This window comes from Eucalyptus grandis, chromosome 10 (genome assembly GCF_016545825.1).
Source record: "Eucalyptus grandis isolate ANBG69807.140 chromosome 10, ASM1654582v1, whole genome shotgun sequence".
In the NCBI taxonomy this organism is placed as follows: Eukaryota; Viridiplantae; Streptophyta; class Magnoliopsida; order Myrtales; family Myrtaceae; genus Eucalyptus; species Eucalyptus grandis.
The window spans coordinates 16,966,703-16,991,409 of record NC_052621.1 but is presented as its reverse complement, the minus strand read 5'-3'; the positions used below and the strand labels follow the sequence as shown (position 1 = coordinate 16,991,409).

General features: G+C 39.9%; 1 protein-coding gene and 1 pseudogene across 3 annotated transcripts; one reads left to right on the top strand and one right to left on the bottom strand.

Moving 5' to 3' along the window:
- On the top strand, positions 1-24,704 carry LOC104422046 (probable tRNA (guanine(26)-N(2))-dimethyltransferase 2). Of its 3 annotated transcripts, none has more exons than XM_010034263.3 (12): positions 2-384; positions 1,368-1,667; positions 1,757-1,844; positions 2,248-2,369; positions 2,525-2,664; positions 2,757-2,829; positions 3,334-3,422; positions 3,523-3,628; positions 4,349-4,561; positions 5,021-5,214; positions 5,361-5,438; positions 5,646-6,193. In XM_010034263.3, exons 1-11 carry the CDS (start codon positions 289-291, stop codon positions 5,410-5,412), a joined length of 1,473 nt encoding a protein of 490 aa, XP_010032565.2. In that variant the 5' UTR covers positions 2-288; the 3' UTR covers positions 5,413-5,438; positions 5,646-6,193. The 3 variants fall into 3 exon arrangements, with proteins under 3 accessions (XP_039159510.1, XP_010032565.2, XP_039159509.1); XM_039303575.1 differs by lacking the exons at positions 4,349-4,561; positions 5,021-5,214; positions 5,361-5,438; positions 5,646-6,193 and adding exons at positions 22,855-23,067; positions 23,530-23,724; positions 23,871-23,948; positions 24,157-24,704 and having other exon boundaries at positions 4-384; XM_039303576.1 differs by lacking the exon at positions 5,021-5,214 and having other exon boundaries at positions 1-384.
- On the bottom strand, positions 7,222-10,070 carry LOC104429918 (annotated as a pseudogene).
- Positions 24,705-24,707: the final 3 nt, after the last annotated feature.

Below are 24,707 nucleotides of genomic sequence, written 5' to 3'. Positions count from 1 at the left end.
TACAGGCGCTACTCTCCAAGTCCTGGTAGGGTTTTTCGACTGGCCAGCCAGCACGGACAAGCTCCATGTCGTCGTCCTATAAATCATAAGCTCCGCACCTTTCACGTTCCCTTTTCCACCTCACAAAACTCCGCGAGGAAGAACCCCACCGTCGTCGTCGTCGTCGTCGTCGTCGTCGTCGTCCCGACCACTCTGCCTTCCGTCCCTAGCGAAGCGATTATCGACCCCGGCCTCCCCCGGCGATTTCGCTAATAATCGCCCCCCGCATCGTTATACAGGCGGCGAGCCATGTCGACGGATCTCAACGACTTCAAGATCATCAAAGAAGGGGAGGCGGAGATTCTCATGCACGCTAAAAATGAAGTCTTTTACAACAAGACCCAGGTGCGTGGTTTCTGGGAATGCATTCGTTGATGAAGCGAGTCGTTTGGTGGTGTTTAAGGGATTTGGGTCTTTGATTGGTTAGCGGTAGTTTTCAATGCTTTAATTTTACCTTTTGCTGAGATTTCTCCCCAAGTATTTTAAGAAAGAGGTAAGACAGACTCTGGGTCTGGTCTGGTCTGGTTTGGTTTGGTTTGGTGTGGTGTGGTTTTTGGCGCTGGGATTCAGTTTCGCACGTGATGGCTTGATTCTTGTGCTTGATTTTCAGTCGGGCTGTTGGGATAAACTGGCAAAAAAAAAAAGGGTTTTTAGCTGGGAAGTGAGGGATCAAGTGGAATTCCTGAACGCTTTTTCCTGTTTCAAGTTTGAGCATAGGTGGTGATTATTCCGATAGCTGCACCCGACTTGAGCAATGCCTTGTTACTGTTTTTGTAGCCTTCCGAGATGTTCTAGTTAAAGTGCCTAGCCATTGACAATCAATTTAATGAATTTCTACCTTTTTCATAGTTGAAGATGAATGAATGAACTTGTTTTGCAAAGTGGCACTGGTATACTTGAATTATGTTTGATGCGTCTCATGGTGTGAGCAATTACTAAATGCACCAGACGTGGTGAATGGGGTATAAACAAGACCGTAAGTAATGTATATCCCGCATCAAAAAAAGTTCAGTGTGGAAAGTCATCTCTTCTTCAAGACTCAAAAAGACGTTCTCTGTGTGTGTTGTTTTGGTGTTCAGTATTCTTCATCTTTTATTCGACAAGTTGTTATCTAGTCAGTGAGTGTGAGGGGAATTTTAGCCTATCTCATTGTAACTTCTTTACACATACAAAAGCTTTCCATGAAAAAGTCATGTCATGCCTGCATTATATTTATTCTAGTAGTTTTTTCTCTAGAAAACTGCAACTGAAAATATAACAAGGTTGTAGATGTCTCTTGTATTTAATTGCTCCTTGAAAGGATCCTGATTGTTCTCTCTTGTAATCAGGTTAACAATAGGGACTTATCGATTGCGGTTCTGAGGACATTTATAGAAAAACGAAAGCTGGAGCATGAGGCCTTCTTGACAAGAAGGACAAAATCAGCAGAAAAGGTACTTGAGAAAGAATTGGAATCTGTTCCCAATTCAGAACCCAATGAACTGCCAAAGGATGACGTAAAATTTAATGGAGAGCGAGAAATGCTTGATGAGACGCCTCAAGAAGAACCGTGCAGTGTCCATAAGGACATTCCTGAGAGCACAAATGGAAAAGGGAAGAGAGAGCTGAAGCCACCAAGAGTTCTCGAGGTACTCCTTAACCAGTGTACCTCTCTCAGTTCATTTCACTAATGAAATAGTGCTGCATATATATTCTGATCGTTTCCTTGTGACTGAAGGCTTTATCAGCATCTGGGTTAAGAGCTCTAAGATATGCCCGTGAAGTAGAAGGGATAGGTCAAGTTGTGGCCGTAGACAATGATAAAGGTTGGTTCAATTTGGGAAAGGAATTTTCTTTTAATAAGACCTCCTCCTTAGAAATTTACCCTGCTGTTTACTTTTGGTAATGCATGTACTGTTTGTCCTTTACTAGGATGCACATTTGCACTTCTGTCATTTGCAAAGAGGAAGTTTTTTCTCTGCCTTTTGTGTCTATCTGCATGTGACTGATGTGGCAGAGTGGCTTTTGAATGTCCATTCATTTTATAATGTTGTATCTTTGATTTCCTTTCCATAAAAAGGTGAATTTGCTCTTTAAAATTTTGGGTAATGGTCCTGGGTTAATGTGTTCCCTTTAACATGATTTTGAGCATTCTTCTTTGCTGCCCAGTGCCTCTTGTATAGATTAAATATATGTGTTGATATTCAGCCCTTTTTATTGTCCCTGCAGCGTCAGTTGAAGCTTGCCGGCGTAACATTAAATTCAATGGTTCTGTCGCTTGTTCAAAGGTGGAATCTCATCTTGCTGATGCTCGAGTATTCATGCTCACCCACCCAAAAGAGTTTGATGTGGTATGGGAGCTGTTTTTATACCCAAGTCTTATATTTGTTAACTGACTTCTGGCTGGTCCTTATATAGGAGAACGGATCATCTATTGTGACTGCTTTCATCTAAATCTCTAATTGTTTAGAATGATCCTCATTCATCCTGTATTGTCTTGTCTCAGGTTGATCTTGATCCATATGGTTCTCCTTCTGTTTTCTTAGACTCTGCTGTGCAATCCGTTGTTGATGGGGGAATGCTGATGTGCACAGCAACTGACATGGCTGTGCTCTGTGGTGGAAATGGCGAGGTTTGCTATTCCAAGTAAGTTTCTGAAGTTGTTGCTTTCCTATCACCTTCGAGTTTCTTTAAGTGAATCCATTATATCTGCTTATGTCTTTCTCTCTTGGATTTAGATATGGTTCCTATCCACTAAGAGGGAAGTATTGCCATGAAATGGCCTTGAGGATCCTTCTAGCCTGCATTGAGGTAATTTTTAGTGTTTCTCAAGTCAATCTTGATTTTTGGCCCAAAAATAAAGGTCAATCTTGATTAAGGATGACATCAGGCTTGTCTCAAGAAAGATTTCTTAGTAACCATAAGTAGTACCTCAGTTATCTTTTCCAATATAACTGAGCAGCAGCTATCTTTTCCTGAATGAAATTATAAATTTAATTCCACATTTACAAGAGAAGGAGATTTACGGAAGCATGCATCTGGGCCTTTTTTTTGTTCAAGTGCTACGCTTAGGTGTGGTTGTTTCTGAAAGGAACTTGAATGCAATATTTCTTCGAGCTTACAGAATTTTTTAGGAATGCACATCTATCATTGGTGATCTACATGCTATCAGCATGTTAGATGGTGGTTTCATCGAAAAAATTTTTAAGGGACATATTAGCCTCAACCTTTCTGTCTTTTCAAGATCACTTTTTTGGTATCTCTTGAAAGTTAGACAACTTACTGGTCAACTTTTCATTTTCGTTTGTTACGCAGAGCCATGCAAATCGGTACAAGCGGTACATTGTTCCTGTGCTATCTGTTCAGATGGACTTCTACATACGAGTTTTTGTTCGGATATACACGTAGGTGGTTAACCTCATCTGCATTAGATATTGGTAGAATATGAATTGTGAATAGGGATCTCTCTAAATCATGGTCTGATGGCTGATGTAATTGATGCAGGTCTGCAAGTGCAATGAAGAATACTCCCCTTAAGCTGTCATATGTTTATCAATGCACGGGTTGTGATTCTTTTCATCTTCAGCAGATAGGAAGAACAGTTTCCAAGGTTTGTATCCTGTTTTAGAGCACTTTGCCACGTAGCTAGTTGCTTGGGAATGTTACAACTTGCTTGACTTGAGGTAAATGATAAAAAAATAATTGTTGGTTAACAATGTTATGCTCTGAAAAATGCATAAGAGTTGTGGCATGCTGGAGTTGATCAAGCTTGACCTATGATTACTGTTCAGGTCATGTTTCAGTTGTTTTACTGTTTAAGCAATGCATTTCGATGCTCATTTTTCTTTTGGCTAGTCATGGGATCAAGTTCACGGGCTTATAAGCACAATACCATCCTAATATTGTGGGTGTGTTCCTAGTTTGGCCTGAGAGAAAGCACAGGACTTGGTCCACCATATGTTATTAGTTCTCATAAGTTTCCATTTGATGGGCCCATGATGTTGAATGGCTGGAACAAGGATTCACGTGTCTAATCCAAGGTTGAGATCAAAATAAGTTTGTAACTGTAGTGTAAATGGTGTCCAAGACACTTTGAAGCAGTTGTATCAAAAAGTTGTATCCTCAAATTTCTGTTTGTGCTTTTACTTAATTTTTGTGGTCACTTGGCTGTGTGACACAGGATTATCTGTGTGTTTACAAATAAAAATCCTTTCTTATAATTCATTTTAGCTATCTTTTACATATTCAACCATGTCAAGGGTCAGCATCTTCAGTTTCTTATTTTCAGTCATTCTAGTCAATGTTTTGATTAAACAATTTTGCCCTCTAGAATAACAGCATGAGGTACTTACCTGGGTTTGGTCCTGTTGTTCCTCAAGAATGCACCGACTGTGGGAAGAAATTTAATATGGGAGGTCCTATTTGGTCGGCGCCCATCCATGATCACGAATGGGTGACTTCAATACTTGCAGATTTGAAATCCATGAAGGATCGATATCCTGCTTATGATCGTATCTCCGCTGTACTGACAACAATCTCAGAGGTGAACTTTTCCTCTTTTTTCTTCTTCATCTAAATAACTTGAGAGTTGCATGAACTTAAATGAAGAGCTGCAATTGTAAAGTAATAGCTTTTACAGAAGTAGCATGGCCTCATCTCTCTTCAACTGTAGATTGGCAATTAAGTTTTTGTGGGCTCTAAAAATGATAAAGTTTAATGACCAAAGTGAATGAAATTGTACGGGTTCAATATATGTCCAAATGACGTATTTGGTCTTTATGTCTCAATATACTACTGAGTCTTCTTTTGAACATTGTTTCATGGAGGCTGTCCTTTGGGTGCTACGTATTGCTCCCTCATTATTTTGATGACATAAATTACTCAGTTATATTTGCGCAGACAGATAAAAGCTTTGACCAGTGTGCTTTGCTTGCTCATTACAACTATACTTTGCTTTTGGCTCGATCAATGTGTTAACTCTTGGAGGATATGGTGTTTGCAGGAACTGCCTGATATTCCTTTATTTCTAAGTTTGCACAATCTCTGTGCCACCCTAAAATGCACCTCACCGTCGGCAGTTATCTTCCGTTCTGCTGTTATTAATGCCGGATATAGAATCTCTGGAACTCATGTGAATCCATTGGGGCTGAAGACAGATGCCCCCATGGATGTTATTTGGACATCATGCGATGCTGGGTAAGGACTCTCCTGATTCTTCTTGAGCTACAAACTGGAAGATGATAGATAACCCATGGATGTTTGTGGTATTTGCAGATGTTCTGTCACATTCCATTGTCATAAAAAAACAAGTTCATAGCATTTTTGTTGTGTTTCCTATGTAGGTTAAAAGTCATCCGGTCAAAGAACAACCTTCGGATCAGCCTGGAAGTGTGATACTGGCCAAGGAACCAGCTTTCCAAGTGCGTTTCTCCTCTTACAGCTGTTCCTTTTCTTCTTCTGTTCATTTTCTTTTACGTACATGACACACTATACGATTCCCTCACTTATGCTATGAAAATATTATATGATCCATGTGGGTGCACGGTCTTGGCAAACACACCACTCGCACATAAGAGGTATTAATTGTCTGTAGAGGTTCTTTTAGCTAAAAGTTTTGTTTGGGGCAGGCAAATTTTGCTCGAGCTGTCGCATCTCTGAGCAAGGCACAAGCCAAGAAGGTTGCGCGCTTCCTTCCAAACCCTGAAAGGCATTGGGGTCCAAAGCTGAGAGCAGGTCGTCAAATCACCAGCAAGCACATTTCTCTTTTGGGTCCGGAGGCGGTAAATGGATCTCTCAAGCATGATGACGACGATGATGATGAAGAGGCTCAAGGTGAAGCTAAGCGTCAAAAGACTGAAGATCCCACCTTAGTTTCATGATATTGACTAAATAGAGTGTCTAACTTGGGCTTAAATTTTATTCAATTTGCAGTCGTCCTAAATTTTGATCTCGGGTTTTGCTAGGCTGGCTCCAATGGAGGAATGCCCTTCTTTGTGGCCTATATTGTCATTTATTCTTGTAATGTGACATAGAGTCTAGAACTTTCAGTTGATTTATTACCTGAGCTCCATGGTTGTGTAATTTAAACCATGCTCTTTGGCCAAGTGAAGCCTTTTCACACTTAAGAATGTGCATATGAAATTGTTTGCTTAGCCTCTGTTTCGGCTTCCATCAAGTACTTGCCTCTTTTCTTTTTGTATTCCCTTTCTTCTGTAGGCCTATCCTTGAGGGCCAGGTCCTGAAATTTCTGAGATGACGATGCCCAATGTTTCAACAGTAGGTTAGGAACTTGATGGAAGCTGGGAAGGATTGGCTTTATATCTTGAAATGTTTCCTTGGGACATCATCAAGCTACAATTACTATGCGTTGATAATGAAGAGGTAGTCAAAGATTCTGCAAATGATTTAACTACAATAAAATGGGCTTGTCTGATTGCCTTTCTTGTTTAAGTACTCATTGACTGGTTGCGGTGACTAGTTGTATTGCGTTACCTTTTGAAAAAGCGTCGATTTGTTACAAGCCGAGCTAGTCTAATTATGGAGGTGTATATGGTGCGGCCTGATGGGCTCATTCACGTTCCATCAGTGAAATGTTTGGTTTAAGGTTCTCCAAATCCTCGTAGACGAAAATCCATCTATCAAAAGCAAACCTGATCCAACCTGAGTGCTTTTTAATCCATCTTGCTGGGGTAAACCCGATAGGAAAATCTAACCTTGGACCAGGTATGTTTCAAGGTAAACCATTCCATTTTCTTGGAAAATCGAAAGGTTTTGTCGGGCATGATGTATGCTCAACTAGATGAACGATGCAAGAGAAAGAAGTTTGGTGGATTTGTGCTTGCATGAATGTCTCGGCCTGAATATAGCCGGTCTGCTTGTGGATTCAGAGTCTATTCGGTTTTTCTTTACCGGCTTTCTAGGGGCGGCAGCGGACAAAAATCGAGCCCAAACTTTCTTTCTTCAAGAAATTAACCTCTCCATGTGCTTTTCTCCCAAAGCCAAACTACAGGGACAAGTCTAACATGCGCGATTGCGTCATTTCCAGATTCCTGATTCGCTCATAGCATCACCCATCTCACGTGAATCTCGCGTGCACAATTGCACGTGTTCCTAACTTATACGAAACTATCATTAAAGTGCAAATCAAGGTCACACAATAAGCGGGCAATGGTCGGTTGATCACCGGTCAATTCATATCCGGTATATGCTAACTAGAGATCCAGTTATTCACGAATGTGTTCCGTTTTACATATCGACCCTCTTAGGAAAAAGCTGAGTAAGATCTGACTCTAATGTGCAATCCATTTGGTGCTTGAACTCTCGGGAATTTCATCAGTTTCTCTCCTCCAACTTCTTCCCATCTGCACAGGAAATGAATTAAGTTTCATTCATTCACATGTCAGCCAAGTCAATCATCTCTAGCGTTGCTACTAAATGCATTGGCGGTGTATCGTTTACCTGTATCTAGTTACAAAGTAGTGAAGAAATGTAGAAATCTCGGCAATCCCAAGTTCCTTTCCGGGACAGTGCCTTGTGCCTCCGCCAAATAGTAAGAAGTAGTTTTGAGATTCCATGCTTCGGTCCTGTGTAAAGAATTGAAAATATCAGGGTCAACAATCTTCATGCGAATAAAAGCAAGAGATGTTGAACCAGGGGTTCTGATCCGATCAACACGAACCATCCATCTCCATGGATTGAAAGCGAGGGCTCTTCATACAAATGAGGGTCGTAGTTTATCTCCCTCGTGTAAACATATATTCTCCATCCCTTTGGAATTGTAAAACCTGCATAGAGAGAGACAGCAACAACTTCCAATCATCATTTGCTTCTGTTGTTGTTATAACACTCAAAGCGCATCCTCAGCAGCTGTGCACCTGTTGTTTTTTAAATAGTTCCCAAGTTCTTTGTTTAGTCAAATGAATCTCAAAACATATATTAAACGGTCGCATCATCACAGGTTCATATGAAGTTGATCTTTTAAAGAAATGTTCATGCTGAAACTATCTTACATAAAAATTTTGGGCACTCTGGGAATTAGATGAAATTTTACCACTGAGTTCCACATCCCGAGTTGTTTTCCTCAACACCCCATTTACAACAGTGGCCAATCTGGACGTTTCAAGGATCACCTGCATAAGAAAAAAGCAGAGCATGCACAGTTAGTCAAGACTCCTGTTTTCATTTGTATCACATAATGATTGTTTCCTAGACGAGATTATGTTGCATTGCGTCTTACTGCACGTGTGAACGGCATTGATTTGACATCGTTCCAGTCAATTGGATCTTCAGGCTCTTTGGACCCTCTGATCGCCAAATGTTCTCTCTGCCGGATTTTGAAGCCGAGTCAGATTTTCAAGCAACTGAAAAGAAATGAACAAGCGTATTCGGAAGCAAGCACCGAAAAGGAAGACTGACCCTCAGTTCTTGAAGCACCCTCGGGTGATCATGCAGGTACTTGATGGTCATCATGGTTGTTGTTGAGACAGTTTCATACCCAGAGTACAAAACGGCAATTGTCTGGTCTATTATCTCTTCATCCGTCAACTTATATCTATTTTCATCTTCTCTCATCAGAAAGCCAAGCATGTCTTGGTGGGTTTCTCGCGAAGCCCTTCTCTCCTCCATTAGTTGCCTCAACAAGCTGACAATATTCTTCCTTGCCTAAAAAATACAGGAAAAAAAAACGAAAGTTCAAGTCGATTGACATCGGGAAAATTCTGTTTGAACTCTTCCTTTCTATCAAAATGGACCTAAATAGGGGGGCTTGCCTGAAACCCGCGGCGATAATTTGTGCCGGGAAAATCAATGGGCAGGGACAGAGTTCCTAGGACCAACTTGAAAAATTCATCCGTGAATGCCTTAACTTTTGCGCCCGATTCGATACCAGCAATTTGCTTTAGAGATGATAGAAATGCCATCTGAATTGAAGAAAAGAAGATGGAACAAGATCACTGACTGTACACTATAAGCGTAAAAAACTAGATGAATCAACAGTATCGTATATGATGCTCTATACCTGTTTGGTCTTCTCCTGAATGTCGATGGTGTGATGATCAGCCCAGTTGCTGAGGTGGGATCTCATGAACTCATCTATCTTGGGCAAGAGATGGTCCCTGATCATGGCGGGGCTGACCAGGGCGAGCAATGCCCCTCTCATGTGCCGGTGGGCGGACCCGTGGACGGCGGCGATGTTGCTCTTGCCCAATATGTCGAGCATGGACTGCGGGTAACCGGGCACCAGGCCTTTCGCTTCGTTCATGAGGATGAACCTGTTGAGCTCTGGGTCCATGGACACAACTGTCGGGCACCCGAGAATGTGGGACTTGTACAAACTCCCATACCTGTCAACAACAGTATAAAAAAGATCAAGCACCTCGGACCAAATTTTTAGTAGGGTCACTGAAAAAAGAAGAGAAAAATGAACTGTTTCAGACATCAGAAAATCTTCTCTTCTTCACAGTTACATTTTACAGAGAACTCAGGAGGGCCGTTTGGTAGCTATACCCAGGTTCGAGTCCTGCGAAGGCAACAGAGGCCGAGTTTGTATAGTTTGCCTTTAGACTTAGCCCGGAGAGGTGGACCAGTGGCTAGGCCATACCGAACCCCAAAAAAGGGAAAAAAAGGAGGAAACATTCATAGAAAAATTGCGAAGTCTGCAGCTATTGAAGTGACAAGAGCCACACCCTCAAGAAAAAAAAAAAACAGGAAAGGATGAAGCACATTCCACATACAAAAATGTAGTCAGGAAATCACAAGAATAAATCCTCTTTCTACAAAAATGAAATGCAGCAATGCGGAGAAAGTGGGTGAGGTGACCTTGCTCTCTGGTTTTTCATGAAGTTTGGGCCCTGTTTCAGGAACTCTGTGGTCTCGCCAAACAAGGGCCAACCCATCGTGCCCGGAGGCAACCCCTTCTTCCTCCGGTACTTCACCTCATTCCACTTCAATAAAGCAGTGCATGCACTGAGCAGCGTGAAGGCCACAAGAAGCAGCAGAACGTGAACGGCCATTGATGCTCTCAAGAAGCTCAGCTCAAGCCCTCACTTGCTCCTCTGTTCTTCAGAAAAGTCGCAAAGGTTATGAAAGCTTGGGATTCTGTCGGTAAGTAAGTACGTGTATATATAGGCCTGCTTGGGTGGCAATTACAATAAGTAAATCAACCAGATCGTGCAAAAGCATCTTTTTAAAATTGATTACAATTAGCTCTTCTATTATCATAATGACAATAAGCCAAGTTGTCACCCTATGTGGTTTTCATCCTTTCTTACCTTTTGGTGGGGGAAGGGGAGAGAGAGAGAGAGTAGGCCAACTGCGGAGCCTCTTGGGAGACCTGCAAGCCCAAGAATTAGATTGGCCGAAAAAGAAAGGTTTCTTTTCAACACTTTTTACAAGGCACACGGCTCAACTCAACAGTGAAGGAAAGAAAAGTAAGGCGGATCGTCTCGACTATTGCGATCAGAGAACAGCCGGTGGATTTAAAAGTTGCATGCAAATACGCACTGCGGAGTCAATTCGTCTCCCAACACACCTCTGCATTTTGACTTTGTTGACAAATGTGGGCAAGAGTAGGGGGTGCGACATAGACTATTCACAGCTACAAGCACTAGAGTTATTGAAGATGGGTCGTGGACTGATAGTGTGGTTTCCAAGAAAATCATTTGGGAATCATTTTATTATTTGTTAGAGAGCGAGAGAGAGAGGAGGTGCACATGTGCACGGAGCGTTGACTGAACCCGTAGGAAAAAGCTAGTCCAACAGCCCCAAGAGGTCAAGAAACACTTGCTGACGCTCGTCTACTTACTCGGATTTATCACAATTGTTAATAACGTGAATTTCACGTGAACCCTATCGAGAAGCTCACAAGACCTATCGGTACAATATATTCAATCCAGCTCTCAATCAAGAATTTTCATAGGCGCTCTCAAAATATTTGTTAGAGCGTCAAGAAGATCCACCCTAGAAATCCCAATATAACCACAAGAAGACACGGCGGGGTCTTTTCGACCATGTGAACGTGAGAGATGAGAGAGGATTCGGTTCCTGCTTTAACAATTTTCGTTTCTTATAGGAGTTCGAAGCTGTGGACATGGCTGGAATTTCTCGGACGCTGAGCTGTGCCATTGACTTAGCGGGGCTATGACCATGAACACGGTTTAAAATACATAGAAAATGGCACCGCCTTTCGTTCCTTCCGTTGGTCCATGCGAAAAGTACATAGATTCCATCGTCTTACACGCGGGGTAAAAAAATCGAAGTGCAATCCTCTTCAAATAAAGATTTAGTCGAGAGAGACTCGCGTAGAAAATTATGCACACAAAGAACTAATCAATCGAGAAGAATCGGATCCATAGATGAATAAGCATAGCAAAATAAAACGTACCTGTTGGAAAAATAGATCAATCTGATAATCAGAGATCTATCGCGGTGTCTGATCTTTCTCTCTATGATCTTTTTCGATGTAGTAGCTTTCAATGAGATTAAAGCAACTGATGGCTATAACCTACCATTTTATAGGCTAGAGAGGAGACATAGTAAACCCTAATCAACTGGGTCATTCTCATTATGGGCTTCAGTTAAATACAATTGCCTACACTTTGTTGTTCAACTGGGCCCGTTATTAATATATGACAATACCCACTTCAATAAGATCACTGTAGGGTTTAACAAATATTATAATATCAATTAACCCTATTATTTAAAATAAAAAAATAATTAATTAATATAAACCCATATTATAGAAAATTTCCAACATTCTCTCACTTGGGCTACATTAATTAACTTATTTTATTTTGAAAAATATTTTATATATTGAAAACGACACTATGGGGTTATTAACTGAAAATTTTGTTTTATGTGGTCACATCTTTAAAAAAAAAAATTCCAATAACGGCATCTCAAAACCAATCCAATCCTATATAACCTATGAAGATCAATGTGTTAAGAAAATTCCATACACAAGACTTTCCATAATCACATATAATAAGCATTATATTGTCATGGATCATGGGCCTAAAAATGTAGTAAGAAATAGGGCCAATATGTAATCAAAATATTCACTATTTCTTATCGGTCCTTAGTGCAGTTTCATCTATTTAGGTTATCATGGACAGTGATAGCCACGTGTTTTGAAGCTCTACAGCTAATACTTCACAATATACATGTAATAGTAAGAATTTTCAGAATTTGTTTTCGATTAAATAAATCAGGCGTTTCATTGATGTGCCAATAGTGTTATTCTCTGAGTTGATCATTCACGAGATAACTTAGCTATATGGGGAAACAATTAAGGAATCTAAATGAAATTGGACTTGAAAATTCGACTAGGAATCAACTGCTCAACCGTGTTAGTCTGCAAGGGTCGTTACGGCACCGTCAGAGATCAATTAGAGATCAGAGATAGGCCGATTCGGCTGAGATATGTGATCATAGTGTGGGTGATTCCATTTGATTGCAAAATTCTCATCGATCGACACTAAATTGATTTTTTTGTTGTTTTGGTACTCGGTGTCTATAATTGAAATCTTGAGATTTTCACAACAACTGAGAGTCGCCAATGTGTTAGAGATGTACAATGTGACTTGAGATAAATCGATCACGGGTCAATTGCACTAAAAATTCCTAAAAGTGACTCGGTAGCCTAGGTCGCGCTAAAATCGCATTGAAGTAAAATAAACTGAGAATTTAAAGCCGATTTTAGAAATTGAAAGTTCTATGGTGTCACGAGCTATTTTAGGAACGTCGACTTATCCTACGAATTTTTTTCAAAGATTCTGGAATTTTTACGGAAAATCGGTTCGTACGTTGCAGAAAATTAGCGGAAACTCAAATGGGCTAAATCGATGGAAATTTGGACTTCTAAACTGAGCCTGTGAGTGTCGAGGATTTATAGAAAATTGTTCGGGATTTTTCTTCATCGAAATCGGACCTCAATTTGGGAAATTGAGTAAGGAAATTGAATTTACTTGAGTGAAATTCGGTTTTGGACAAAGGGCTGGAAATTTTTGCATCAAAATTTGATTTAATGGAAAATCCAACTTAAGAAATAATTAGGGGGACAATGCATTTAATTAAGTGGATGAGTAGAACATTTTAATCATTTCCTTGACCAATTGGCCTCATCTAGGGATGTGCAACCGGACCGGGTCAACCCGGTTCTTAGATCGGCCCACTCGGAAAACAGGGTCGGGAACCGGTTCCCAAAGTTCAAACCCCGTTTGAATCGGTTCGGGAACCGGTTCTGAGGGAATACCCACCCGGGAACCGGTTTGAGAGCCGGTTTTTAAGGAAAAACCCTAATTTGTTTCTAACTTTCTATCTTTACTCTCAAGCTCTCACCTCCGCCAATCCATTCGAGCGTTGTGCCGCTGACGTTGCTTTCGCTCGCCCACCGTCACCTTCCTCCCGCGACACTCGTAGTCGGGAACACCTCCAGCAACACCAGCTTCGTCAACATCACCGGCCTCCAGGGCGGCAAGGTGGGCTTCGGCGCCGTCGCCCCTGGGTCCAAGCTCGACTTGTCTTACACCAAGTCGGTGAAGCAGATTCCCTCCAACATCTCCATCCTCCAGATCAGCACCCCCATCTTGGTCCCGGCCATCCTCGCCGCCCCGGCGCCATTGGCCTTGGACACAAACGTGACGGCGCTGCTTGAGAAGGTCGGGTGCAAGATGTTCGTGGGCCTCCTCGTCTCGAGCGGTGTCATCAAGACGTACCAGTCGACGTTGGACAAGGGCCTGACGGTGTTCGCGCCCAACGTGAGCTCGTGTCGCTCCTGTTGTACCACGCAGTGGCACACTACACCCTGATCAGGTCCCTGAAGACAAGCAACGCCCGATCAGCACCCTCGCCATGAACAACGCCAGGAAGTACGATTTCACCATGAAGACCGCCGGCGACTCCGTCGCCCTCGACATTGGGGTTGACTCCTCGCGGGTGGCTAGCATGGTGCTCGACTCCACCCCCGTCGCGATCTTCACCGTCGACAGCGTCCTCCTCCCCGCCGAGTTGTTCGGCAAGTCCCCGTCCCCTGCGCGGGTGCCGGAGCCGGTAAGCACGATTTTTACTCTTCGTCGTGAGCTGCTGGCTAATTAGTTCTACTTACCCCATGATATGATATGTATTGCTGAATTTGATCCATTTTCTAGTTGATTTTTTTGCTGAATTTAGTGGTTGGCTAATCTTCCAAGGTTTCATATGTTATTCCCTGCTTTGGATTGGTAGAAGTCTAGCATCTTAATTCGCAGAATTGCCCAAATCAAGTAGGTTCGTGAGGATCTTGATTTCACGAGTGACTATTTAAATTGAATGGTTGCTCGGGTCTGTGAGCACTGTGAATTCCTCTTTTATTTTATGAAAGTCTGGTTTTGAATCTCTCTGGCTGTTTGCTCTTTTGATTTGTTCTGGTTTGTTACCTGTTCACAATCCAATATCAAGGAAGGCAAAAAAATTGATTTCGTTGCCTTTATCGCCATGTCTTGTTTTGTCTTGAACCCATTTTGCTTCAGCTTGTTTATGTTGAATAGGTTATTCCACATGGAGTATTATGTGAAGCTTGTAATTCTTGTTCGCGACAGAGATAATAGGAAACTTGTATTTCCACAACACTGAAGTTGAGTAAAAATGGAGTGATTTCTTATGTTAGACCATGAATTACATAGTGCCAGAAGATCAGCATTCTACATTTTCAATGCACACCTAATGAGAGATTTGATTTACTATGTTAGACCATGAATTACTTTCTGTCTCCAAAGTTATGTTGAGAGATTTGATTTATTATGAAAACTAATATGTTTTTGTAGAATCCTAATGTTATATAATTTTTTTTTTTTTCAGTTTTCAGTCAATGGATTAAGACAAAGATATATCAATGGAAGTAGAGGGACATAATCAAATGAGTCCACTCAAGGAATTGCCATTCCATGGAGCTGATGAAGTGGAATCTGCAACCATAGGCACGACAAACAAGGTTAGGGGTATCTAACTCTCATACTGCTTCGGGTAAAAAGCGAGCTAATCAATCAGATTGTTGGGATCATTTTTCGAGAATTATAGATGAGAAAACATAGAAAACAGTTAAGGTGAAGTGCATTTATTGTGGGATGGATTATGTGTATAATATTGATCATGGAACCTCTATTATGTGGAAGCACTTGAGAAAGTGCAAAAAGTATCATCGTACAGATAAAAAGCAAATGTTGTTTGTATCACGTGACAAAGATAGTGTTTTAATGACATGGAAGTTTGATCAAGAACGTTGTAGGCATATGCTTGCTCGAATGATTATTATTGATGAGCAGCCATTTTCCATGGTTGAGCGTGTTGGTTTTCGCGATTTTGTTACTGAATTGCAACATCTTTTCCATCATCTTTTACGATTTATAATGGCAAGAGATTGTATGAAGTTATATCTAAGTGAAAGGACTTGTTTGAAAGCTTACTTTGGTAAGCTTAAATTTATGATTGCACTCACAATGGATATGTGGAGTTCCATTCAAAACTTGAACTATTTGTGTCTTACTGCATATTATATTGATGAAAATTGGCAGTTGCAAAAAAGAATAATCAATTTTGTAATGATGCATAGTCACAAGGGTAAGGAGATTGGTAAAATGGTGGGGAAGTGCTTTTATGATTGGGGAATAGACAGGAAGGTGTCCACAATAACAGTAGATAATACAAGTTCAAATGATGTGGCCGTTAGTTATTTGAAAGAAAAATTTTCAGAAAAAGGATTTTTGATTTTGAATGGCGATGCTTTACATATGAGATGCACTGCTTATATACTTAATTTGATAGTAAGAGACGTATTGAATGAGGTGCGTGATTCTATTGCACGCATCCGAAACATAGTTAGGTATGTGAGGAGTTCTCCGGCGAGAGCTAAGACATTTAAAGCTTGCATTGAGAGTGAGATGATTGCATACAAGGGTTTGGTCTGTCTTGATGTTGCCACTAGATGGAACTCCACTTACATGATATTAGACACCGCCATCAAGTTCAAGAAAGCTTTTAAAAGAAATGAAGATGAAGATTTATTTTTCTTAAGGGAAATTGACAATAATCCTCCTGAAGATGAAGATTGGGAAAATGCCATAATTCTTTCTAAATTTCTGAGACGGTTTTATGATACAACCAAAATGATGTCGGGTAGTTCATATGTTATTTCAAATGGTTATTTTGAGGAGATAGCTAAGTTGTACAAGTATTTGAATAATGTGGCGAATTCTTTAGACCAAAAGCTTCAAGCTATGGGTTTAAAAATGAAATAGAAGTTTGACAGGTATTATGAGAGTTTGGATAAAGTTAATATGATGGCATTGATTGCGGTTGCATTGGATCCTACAAAGAAGTTGAGTTATGTAAAGTTCTATTTTGAACAAATCTATGACGATGAAGCAAAAATTCATGAGATGCATGATAAAGTGAAGGTCGCCTTGGAGAATTTGTATAAATCTTATGAGCGATCTTTTGTTGGCTCTTCTAGTAAAGAAAAATTTGGTGATTCAAGTGTGGGTAATAGTAGTAGTGCTTCCAATGTTGATATTGATGACAATGATTGTGAAATCGATGCTTGGCACAAAAGCTTTCTCCATGCGAAGAAAAGAGTGTTGGATGAAAACAAATCCGAGCTTGATCAGTATCTTGAAGCTGAAGTGAAGATATCATTAATATTGATCTTTTGATGTGGTGGAAGAGTATTTGGTCAAAGTATAAAATCTTGTATTTGATGGCTCGAGATGTTTTGTCTATTCTCGTGGCTGCCGTTGCTTCAGAGTCAGCTTTTAGTACATCGGGACGTGTATTTGATGGCTTTCGAAATGCTTTGACTCCTAGAGTGGTGTAAGGTTTAATTTGTACTCAAGATTGGTTGAGAGCTGTTCGCGTGCCAATTAATGTTGAAGAGTGCGTCGAGAATGCAGAAAAGTTTGAGATGAGTAAGTTATATATTTCTTTCTATCTTGTAATTCATCCGCATAACTATCTATTAAGTGAATGCCTTATTTAATCTTTTTTTTTAAAAATAGATTTGGATTGTCTTACCAAGGACATTATCATTGGAAAATAAACTTCATTTGTTGAAACTCCGATTTTATGGTAAGTAAATAGACTTTATTAAATCATAACTTTTGCATGTCTCTAGAGTATGGATTCTTGTTGATTTTTCTTTATATATGAATTTTAGGTTTTTGTCAGAGATTTTGTACCACATGGAATGCAAGGCTGAAGAAGGAGAAGAAGATCGAGCACATCAAGGACAAGGTTGATATGTGATCAGCCAAAAATTGTCCTACAATTAGTTAATTGGCTAAATTGCTAGCTTGTATATTACTGGAATATAAGAAACTCGATGTATCTTGTTGGATCTGGGGATGCGAGATGGTCGAATTATATACTTGGTTGTTTTTTCAATGGGGGATCCAAATTTTATACATGTTCCCAATGAGTTTGGTCGAAGGATGTGCTTGGTCCGGCTTTTTTTGTTTCAGCAGACAACTCATCTAGACTTGCTTCTTTAAGGTTAATATAAAGATACATTAATTTTTATGCAAAACATGTTCCAATATAAACAAGGTCAACCCCTTTCCCGGATCGGAAAAATAGGGTGAGTTGGGAACAGTCCAATGCAAACGGGGTTGGGAATAGGGTCCAAAAAGAGAATCGGTTATAACGGGGTCAGGTACGGGATCTAGGTCTAAACTCTACTCACCCCGGACCCGATCACCCTAGCCTCATCCATTCCCCTTTTTCGTGCCTCTTCATCGTCAACCCCCTCTACTTTTGTCTTTCACTTTCATTTTCCTTCATATTTCTTTACTTCAGCTCTCAATTTCCCTTCATTTTTGCGGCCCCCATCCACTGTCTCTCTCTCTTACAATCTTCTCTACCAATTCCCCAAGCCCAAGCCCATGCCCATGATCTCTCTCTCTCTCTGCTGATTTTTTCTCTCACGGCCAGCATCTACTTTCATTCCCTTTTATTTTGTTGAACGAACCTACAGCTCCACCGCTTCATCATTTTCGTTTCTTCTCTGCTCTCACCGCCACATGTCCACGGGTTACTTCTCCTCAGTCGAACCAGCGAACTGAGATTGCTCCATTCTGCTAATTGTTGACCAGCAACGTCCCAGTTCGGCTACGAATCCAGCCGCCCTCCTGCCAGCAGCCGCGTGTCCCAACCTTCATCCATCTTCGTCTGCTTCTCCTCCGCTGATTTGCAGGTGGACAACGAAGTCAGCCCAGTCCATTCTCGTCCATTTAGCCGTGTGCAATTGAGCCCAGCGGCCCATCTCCAGCTAAGTCCAGCAACGCCAATCCACGCTCGAGCAGCCCAGCGTTTCCGTAGATTTCAGCCCACCTTCTTTTGTTCTTTCCTCCACTTGGCCATGTAGTTCATTGACCGGCCCATCTTCAGCCCGCTCAGTCACTCCATGAAGCTAGTTCAGCATCCCAACAAAGTCCAGCCCACAAGTGAAGCAAGCCCATCTCAGCCGAAGCCCAGCAATTTGAAGTCTATCAAAAGCCCAAGTTTCGGCTTGGTCTAGAGAAGCCTAGCAAAATCAGAAGCCCGCGAGTTTGAGGCCAAAGCCTAGTGTCTACAAGAAGCCCGGCCCAAGTGTTTGTCGACGTCGCCGAAAATTTGGATTTCGGCCGCTGTCATCTCATCGTTGCGGTGAATCGATTTCCGCAATAAACTAGTGAGTTTATGCACTAAACCCTTCTTAGTAGGCTAATGACGTCTAATGGGTGTTTAGTTTAATTTAATTAGGAATTATGTGGTTAGTTAGATTAAATTAGTGATTTAATTAGTTAATTGTGCATGTTAGGCGGTTAGATTAAATTAACCAAGGCCTAGATAGGATGTATTATTTATCTAGAAGGGTTCGGGAATTTTCCAGGTCCGTATTGGTTTTTAATTTAGTGATTTTGGCATAGGTTAGTATTTTTGGAATTTACATTGATTTATTTAATTATTAAATATTTTTTGGAAATTAGGCCGGGATAGTTGGTGACCGGAATTTTATGCTGATTGCAATGGTGTGGTTAAATTCTGCAATTGAGTGTTAAATTCTGCAAATTGAGTGCTTGATTTGATTTTTGGTATTTAATTCAAAAAATTGTGAATTTCCAATATTTATTCAGAAAATTACGGGTGCCGGATTTTGACACCAAAAGTAGTTTTATGTACTATATAAAATAGTGAGATTTTAAAAAGGAATGGTATCACATTTTGGGTCGAGTTGATCGTGTACTTACACACGACTATTTTACTTGGGTATTTATAATACGAAGAAAACATGTCAGGATTACTATTTTAATAGAGGCATTTGAGTGCAAGGCACGGTATCCTGGGCTTAGATTGAATTGTCGTGTGTTGGTTAAGAGAAACCGTATCGAGCTGTTGAGCTGGACATTACCCTTATATGGGACACCCTTAGACAACGGGAAGCCGGTCGCAGTAGATTTTGGACCCTATGCTCTTTCGAGAAAGCCGTCGACGTAGTGACGTGTCATGCTTAATGGGGGTGAGACGATGCCTGGCAATGCCAAAAGATCGCCAAATAGAGAGTAGACTGTGTTATATGCCGAGATCAAAACTAGGAACGCATGATTAATTGAGTGTGGCGTTCCAGTTGTTGGAGCTTATTTGTTGCTCATGCTCTCATGCTGTCTGTGATATAAATTGTATTGACCTGCAGGGTTGATGTAAGACGAGGTAAGTCTCATTGATTGTGTAATTGCGTGATTAGGATGCTTCTGGGCGTATTTCCCTCCCAATTGGGGTTTAACGTGCGAACTCACTGAGATTTATATCTCACCCTGTCGTTGGCTTAAATTTTTCAGGGTTGTCGAGTGGAGGACCTAGAGCCGAGAGGAGGTAACCTGAAGTTTAGGTCGGTTAGGAACGCTTCTTTTTGGAAAGATAGTTTTAATAGTCTTTTGGTCATAGATCTTGTACATGACTCTATGTGAATATAAAGGCATATTTGTTTGTGAAATTATTGTTTTGATTTTCTATCCTGTTATTGTCGGGGATTTATTATTCACTTCCGCATGTGCAATAAAATGAAAAGGGTCGGCGACTAGTCCTAGGAAGTTGCAAATTTTATTGACCAGAGAGGGATGGGCACGCAATCGAGAATCGGGGCGTGACAATATATATATACACACACATACATATATACATATATATTGACAGACATACATACATACATACATATATAAATACATACATATATACATATACACAGATATATATCTATACATATATATATCTATATATATTTTACGAAAGTAAGCACACACATTTAACTTAGGGTTTGTTTGTTTTGGAGAAAATATAATATAAGGGAAAATACTATCTGAAAGATCATTTTTCAGCAAAATGATTTTCCACTTTCAAGTTAGGGAATTTATTTTCCTAATTAAAAGCATGCATAATTTCTTTGATTGTGAATGATTCTTCGTTAATTGATCATCTTCAGCAGACTAAACAAATGAAAGTATAGAAAACTAATTTGCAGAAAATTCTTTCGCTTAAATATACACATCCTTAATTCTGAAAACACGAATCACAAAAACTTGAAAAACGAACAAGATTTAGATTAATATAAGTGAGTATCTAAAGAAAAATAAAATTTTGTTTCCAAATATCCTAATGAAAACAATGTACTTAAATTGCAAGAATATTAAAATGATACAACTTTAAGTTCAGTTTTTACAATTATAAAGATCACAAGCTAAAATACACTTGAATGGAACTACTGCAATATTTAAAAAGACAAAAAAGTTTACAAGATAATAAATACATAGCATTTATTTTTTGTTGATTTAGGAAATGCATTGAAATTAAAAATGTCTAAAATTGGGGGTATAGTGTAATTATGAAAACTTGTAATTAGTATCGAAGGACTTATTTGACTTTATTATGGAAAGTTGAGGGACTAGATTGAACAAATTGGAAGTTTATGGTGACTTTCTCTCTTGTTTGATCAAACAAAATGACTACAATGACATTAAGAATAATTCAAGCACCACATTAAATAATATAAAATTCCAAGGTTAAGCTTGCATGTTGGTCCATAAATTATTAGTGCCATTTTCCCTTAAAAAGAACAATTAACATGGAAATTGAGCACTTGGTTGAATATCATTGCATAAATAAACCATATGGAAAATACAAACAACTGTAGTTTGTTAACTCCTTTTCTTGATTGATGTGGGTCGGGAAGCGTGATATGCTTTTTCGAATGAAAGAAGATAATAGTTGACCTCAAAGTTACGATTATAAGTCAAATTTCTAAATCATAAGATAGAAAAGAAAATTTAATATCAAAGAGAAGTGTGCTGTTAATGGAAGTTCTCTGCACCTCTATATGAAGGGAAACGCTTAAGGCAGTTTCTTTTACATAATTGTTTATTAAAATTTATAAGTTGGGTAAATCCACCACCAGAATACTTGAGCTAAGACTCTAGAAGCTGACTTAGCAAACAATGAGCATGCAAAGATAGCTTATAATTGGTAGAATTATCATTTATTTGTTTGCTTTTTCTATATATAGTTTATAGGTGGAATGTAGTAGGAAAAAACATGAAATGCCTATATTAAAAACCCTAATATTATGATAGTCAACCCTAGTTTGTAAAAGCAAAGGAATGGCAAAGTTTCCTCGTTGATCCAAAGGCTTAATAGCTGAAGGCTTCCGGTCTCCTAATCGATTAGGTGTTTGAGCAAATCCTAGAGCTTGTTGATCATTGCATTTTGAAATAATTTTAAAAATTATTTGCTTAAAGAGAAGTGTTTTATTTCGTTTTCTAATCATAGTCGCAAAGGGGATAAATGTTTCTCTTTAGTTGTTACCATGGGCCCGAGAAAGCCGAAGAATAGTTGACTGACTTGTTCCAAGAGTCTGCATCCATATCTGTAATATGCCATGTTGTCATTGTATGCCATATCATTGATATGCCATGTCATCATTGCATGACAACATTGTTGGTCACGTTATTGATGCAGGTCTGCGAGTGCAATGAAGAATACCCCTTTTAAGCTGTCATATGTTTATCAATGCACGGGTTGTGATTCTTTTCATCTTCAGCAGATAGGAAGAACAGTTTCCAAGGTTGTATCCTGTTTTAGAGCACTTTGCCACGTCGCTAGTTGCTTGGGAATGTTACAACTTGCTTGACCTGAGGTAAATGATACAAAACTAATTGTTGGTTAACCCTGTCATGCTCTGAAAAATGCATAAGAGTTGTGGCATGCTGGAGTTGATCAAGCTTGACCTATGATTACTGTTCAGGTCATGGTTCAGTTGTTTTACTGTTTAAGCAATGCATTTCGATGCTCATTTTTCTTTTGGCTAGTCATGGGATCAAGTTCACGGGCTTATAAGCACAAGACCATCCCAATACCGTGTGTGTGTTCCTAGTTTGGCCTGAGAGAAAGCACAGGACTTGGTCCACCTTATGTTATTAGTTCTCATAAGTTTCCATTTGATGAGCCCATGATGTTGAATGGCTGGAACAAGGATTCACATGTCTAATCCGAGGTTGAGATCAAAATAAGTTTGTAACTGTAGTGTCAATAGTGTCCAAGACACTTTGAAGCAGTTGTATCAAGAAGTTGTATCCTCAAATTTCTGTTTGTGCTTTTACATAATTTTTGTGGCCACTTGGCTGTGTGACACAGGATTATCTGTGTGTTTACAAATAAAAATCCTTTCTTATAATTCATTTTAGCTATCTTTTACATATTCAACCATGTCAAGGCTCAGCATCTTCAGTTTCTTATTTTCAGTCATTCTAGTCAATGTTTTGATTAAACAATTTTGCCCTCCAGAATAACAGCATGAGGTATTTACCTGGGTTTGGTCCTGTTGTTCCTCAAGAATGCACCGACTGTGGGAAGAAATTTAATATGGGAGGTCCTATATGGTCGGCGCCCATCCATGATCACGAATGGGTGACTTCAATACTTGCAGATTTGAAATCCATGAAGGATCGATATCCTGCTTATGATCGTATCTCCGCTGTACTGACAACAATCTCAGAGGTGAACTTTTCCTCTTTTTTTCTTCTTCATCTAAATGACTTGAGAGTTGCATGAACTTAAATGAAGAGCTGCAATTGTAAAGTAATAGCTTTTACAGAAGTAGCATGGCCTCATCTCTCTTCAACTGTAGATTGGCAATTAAGTTTTTGTGGGCTCTAGAAATGATAAAGTTTAATGACCAAAGTGAATGAAATTGTACGGGTTCAATATATGTCCAAATGACGTATTTGGTCTTTATGTCTCAATATACTACTGAGTCTTCTTTTGAACATTGTTTCATGGAGGCTGTCCTTTGGGTGCTACGTATTGCTCCCTCATTATTTTGATGACATAAATTACTCAGTTATATTTGCGCAGACAGATAAAAGCTTTGACCAGTGTGCTTTGCTTGCTCATTACAACTATACTTTGCTTTTTTGGCTCGATCAATGTGTTAACTCTTGGAGGATATGGTGTTTGCAGGAACTGCCTGATATTCCTTTATTTCTAAGTTTGCACAATCTCTGTGCCACCCTAAAATGCACCTCACCGTCGGCAGTTATCTTCCGTTCTGCTGTTATTAATGCCGGATATAGAATCTCTGGAACTCATGTGAATCCATTGGGGCTGAAGACAGATGCCCCCATGGATGTTATTTGGGACATCATGCGATGCTGGGTAAGGACTCTCCTGATTCTTCTTGAGCTACAAACTGGAAGATGATAGATAACCCATGGATGTTTGTGGTATTTGCAGATGTTCTGTCACATTCCATTGTCATAAAAAAACAAGTTCATAGCATTTTTGTTGTGTTTCCTATGTAGGTTAAAAGTCATCCGGTCAAAGAACAACCTTCGGATCAGCCTGGAAGTGTGATACTGGCCAAGGAACCAGCTTTCCAAGTGCGTTTCTCCTCTTACAGCTGTTCCTTTTCTTCTTCTGTTCATTTTTCTTTTACGTACATGACACACTATACGATTCCCTCACTTATGCTATGAAAATATTATATGATCCATGTGGGTGCACGGTCTTGGCAAACACACCACTCGCACATAAGAGGTATTAATTGTCTGTAGAGGTTCTTTTAGCTAAAAGTTTTGTTTGGGGCAGGCAAATTTTGCTCGAGCTGTCGCATCTCTGAGCAAGGCACAAGCCAAGAAGGTTGCGCGCTTCCTTCCAAACCCTGAAAGGCATTGGGGTCCAAAGCTGAGAGCAGGTCGTCAAATCACCAGCAAGCACATTTCTCTTTTGGGTCCGGAGGCGGTAAATGGATCTCTCAAGCATGATGACGACGATGATGATGAAGAGGCTCAAGGTGAAGCTAAGCGTCAAAAGACTGAAGATCCCACCTTAGTTTCATGATATTGACTAAATAGAGTGTCTAACTTGGGCTTAAATTTTATTCAATTTGCAGTCGTCCTAAATTTTGATCTCGGGTTTTGCTAGGCTGGCTCCAATGGAGGAATGCCCTTCTTTGTGGCCTATATTGTCATTTATTCTTGTAATGTGACATAGAGTCTAGAACTTTCAGTTGATTTATTACCTGAGCTCCATGGTTGTGTAATTTAAACCATGCTCTTTGGCCAAGTGAAGCCTTTTCACACTTAAGAATGTGCATATGAAATTGTTTGCTTAGCCTCTGTTTCGGCTTCCATCAAGTA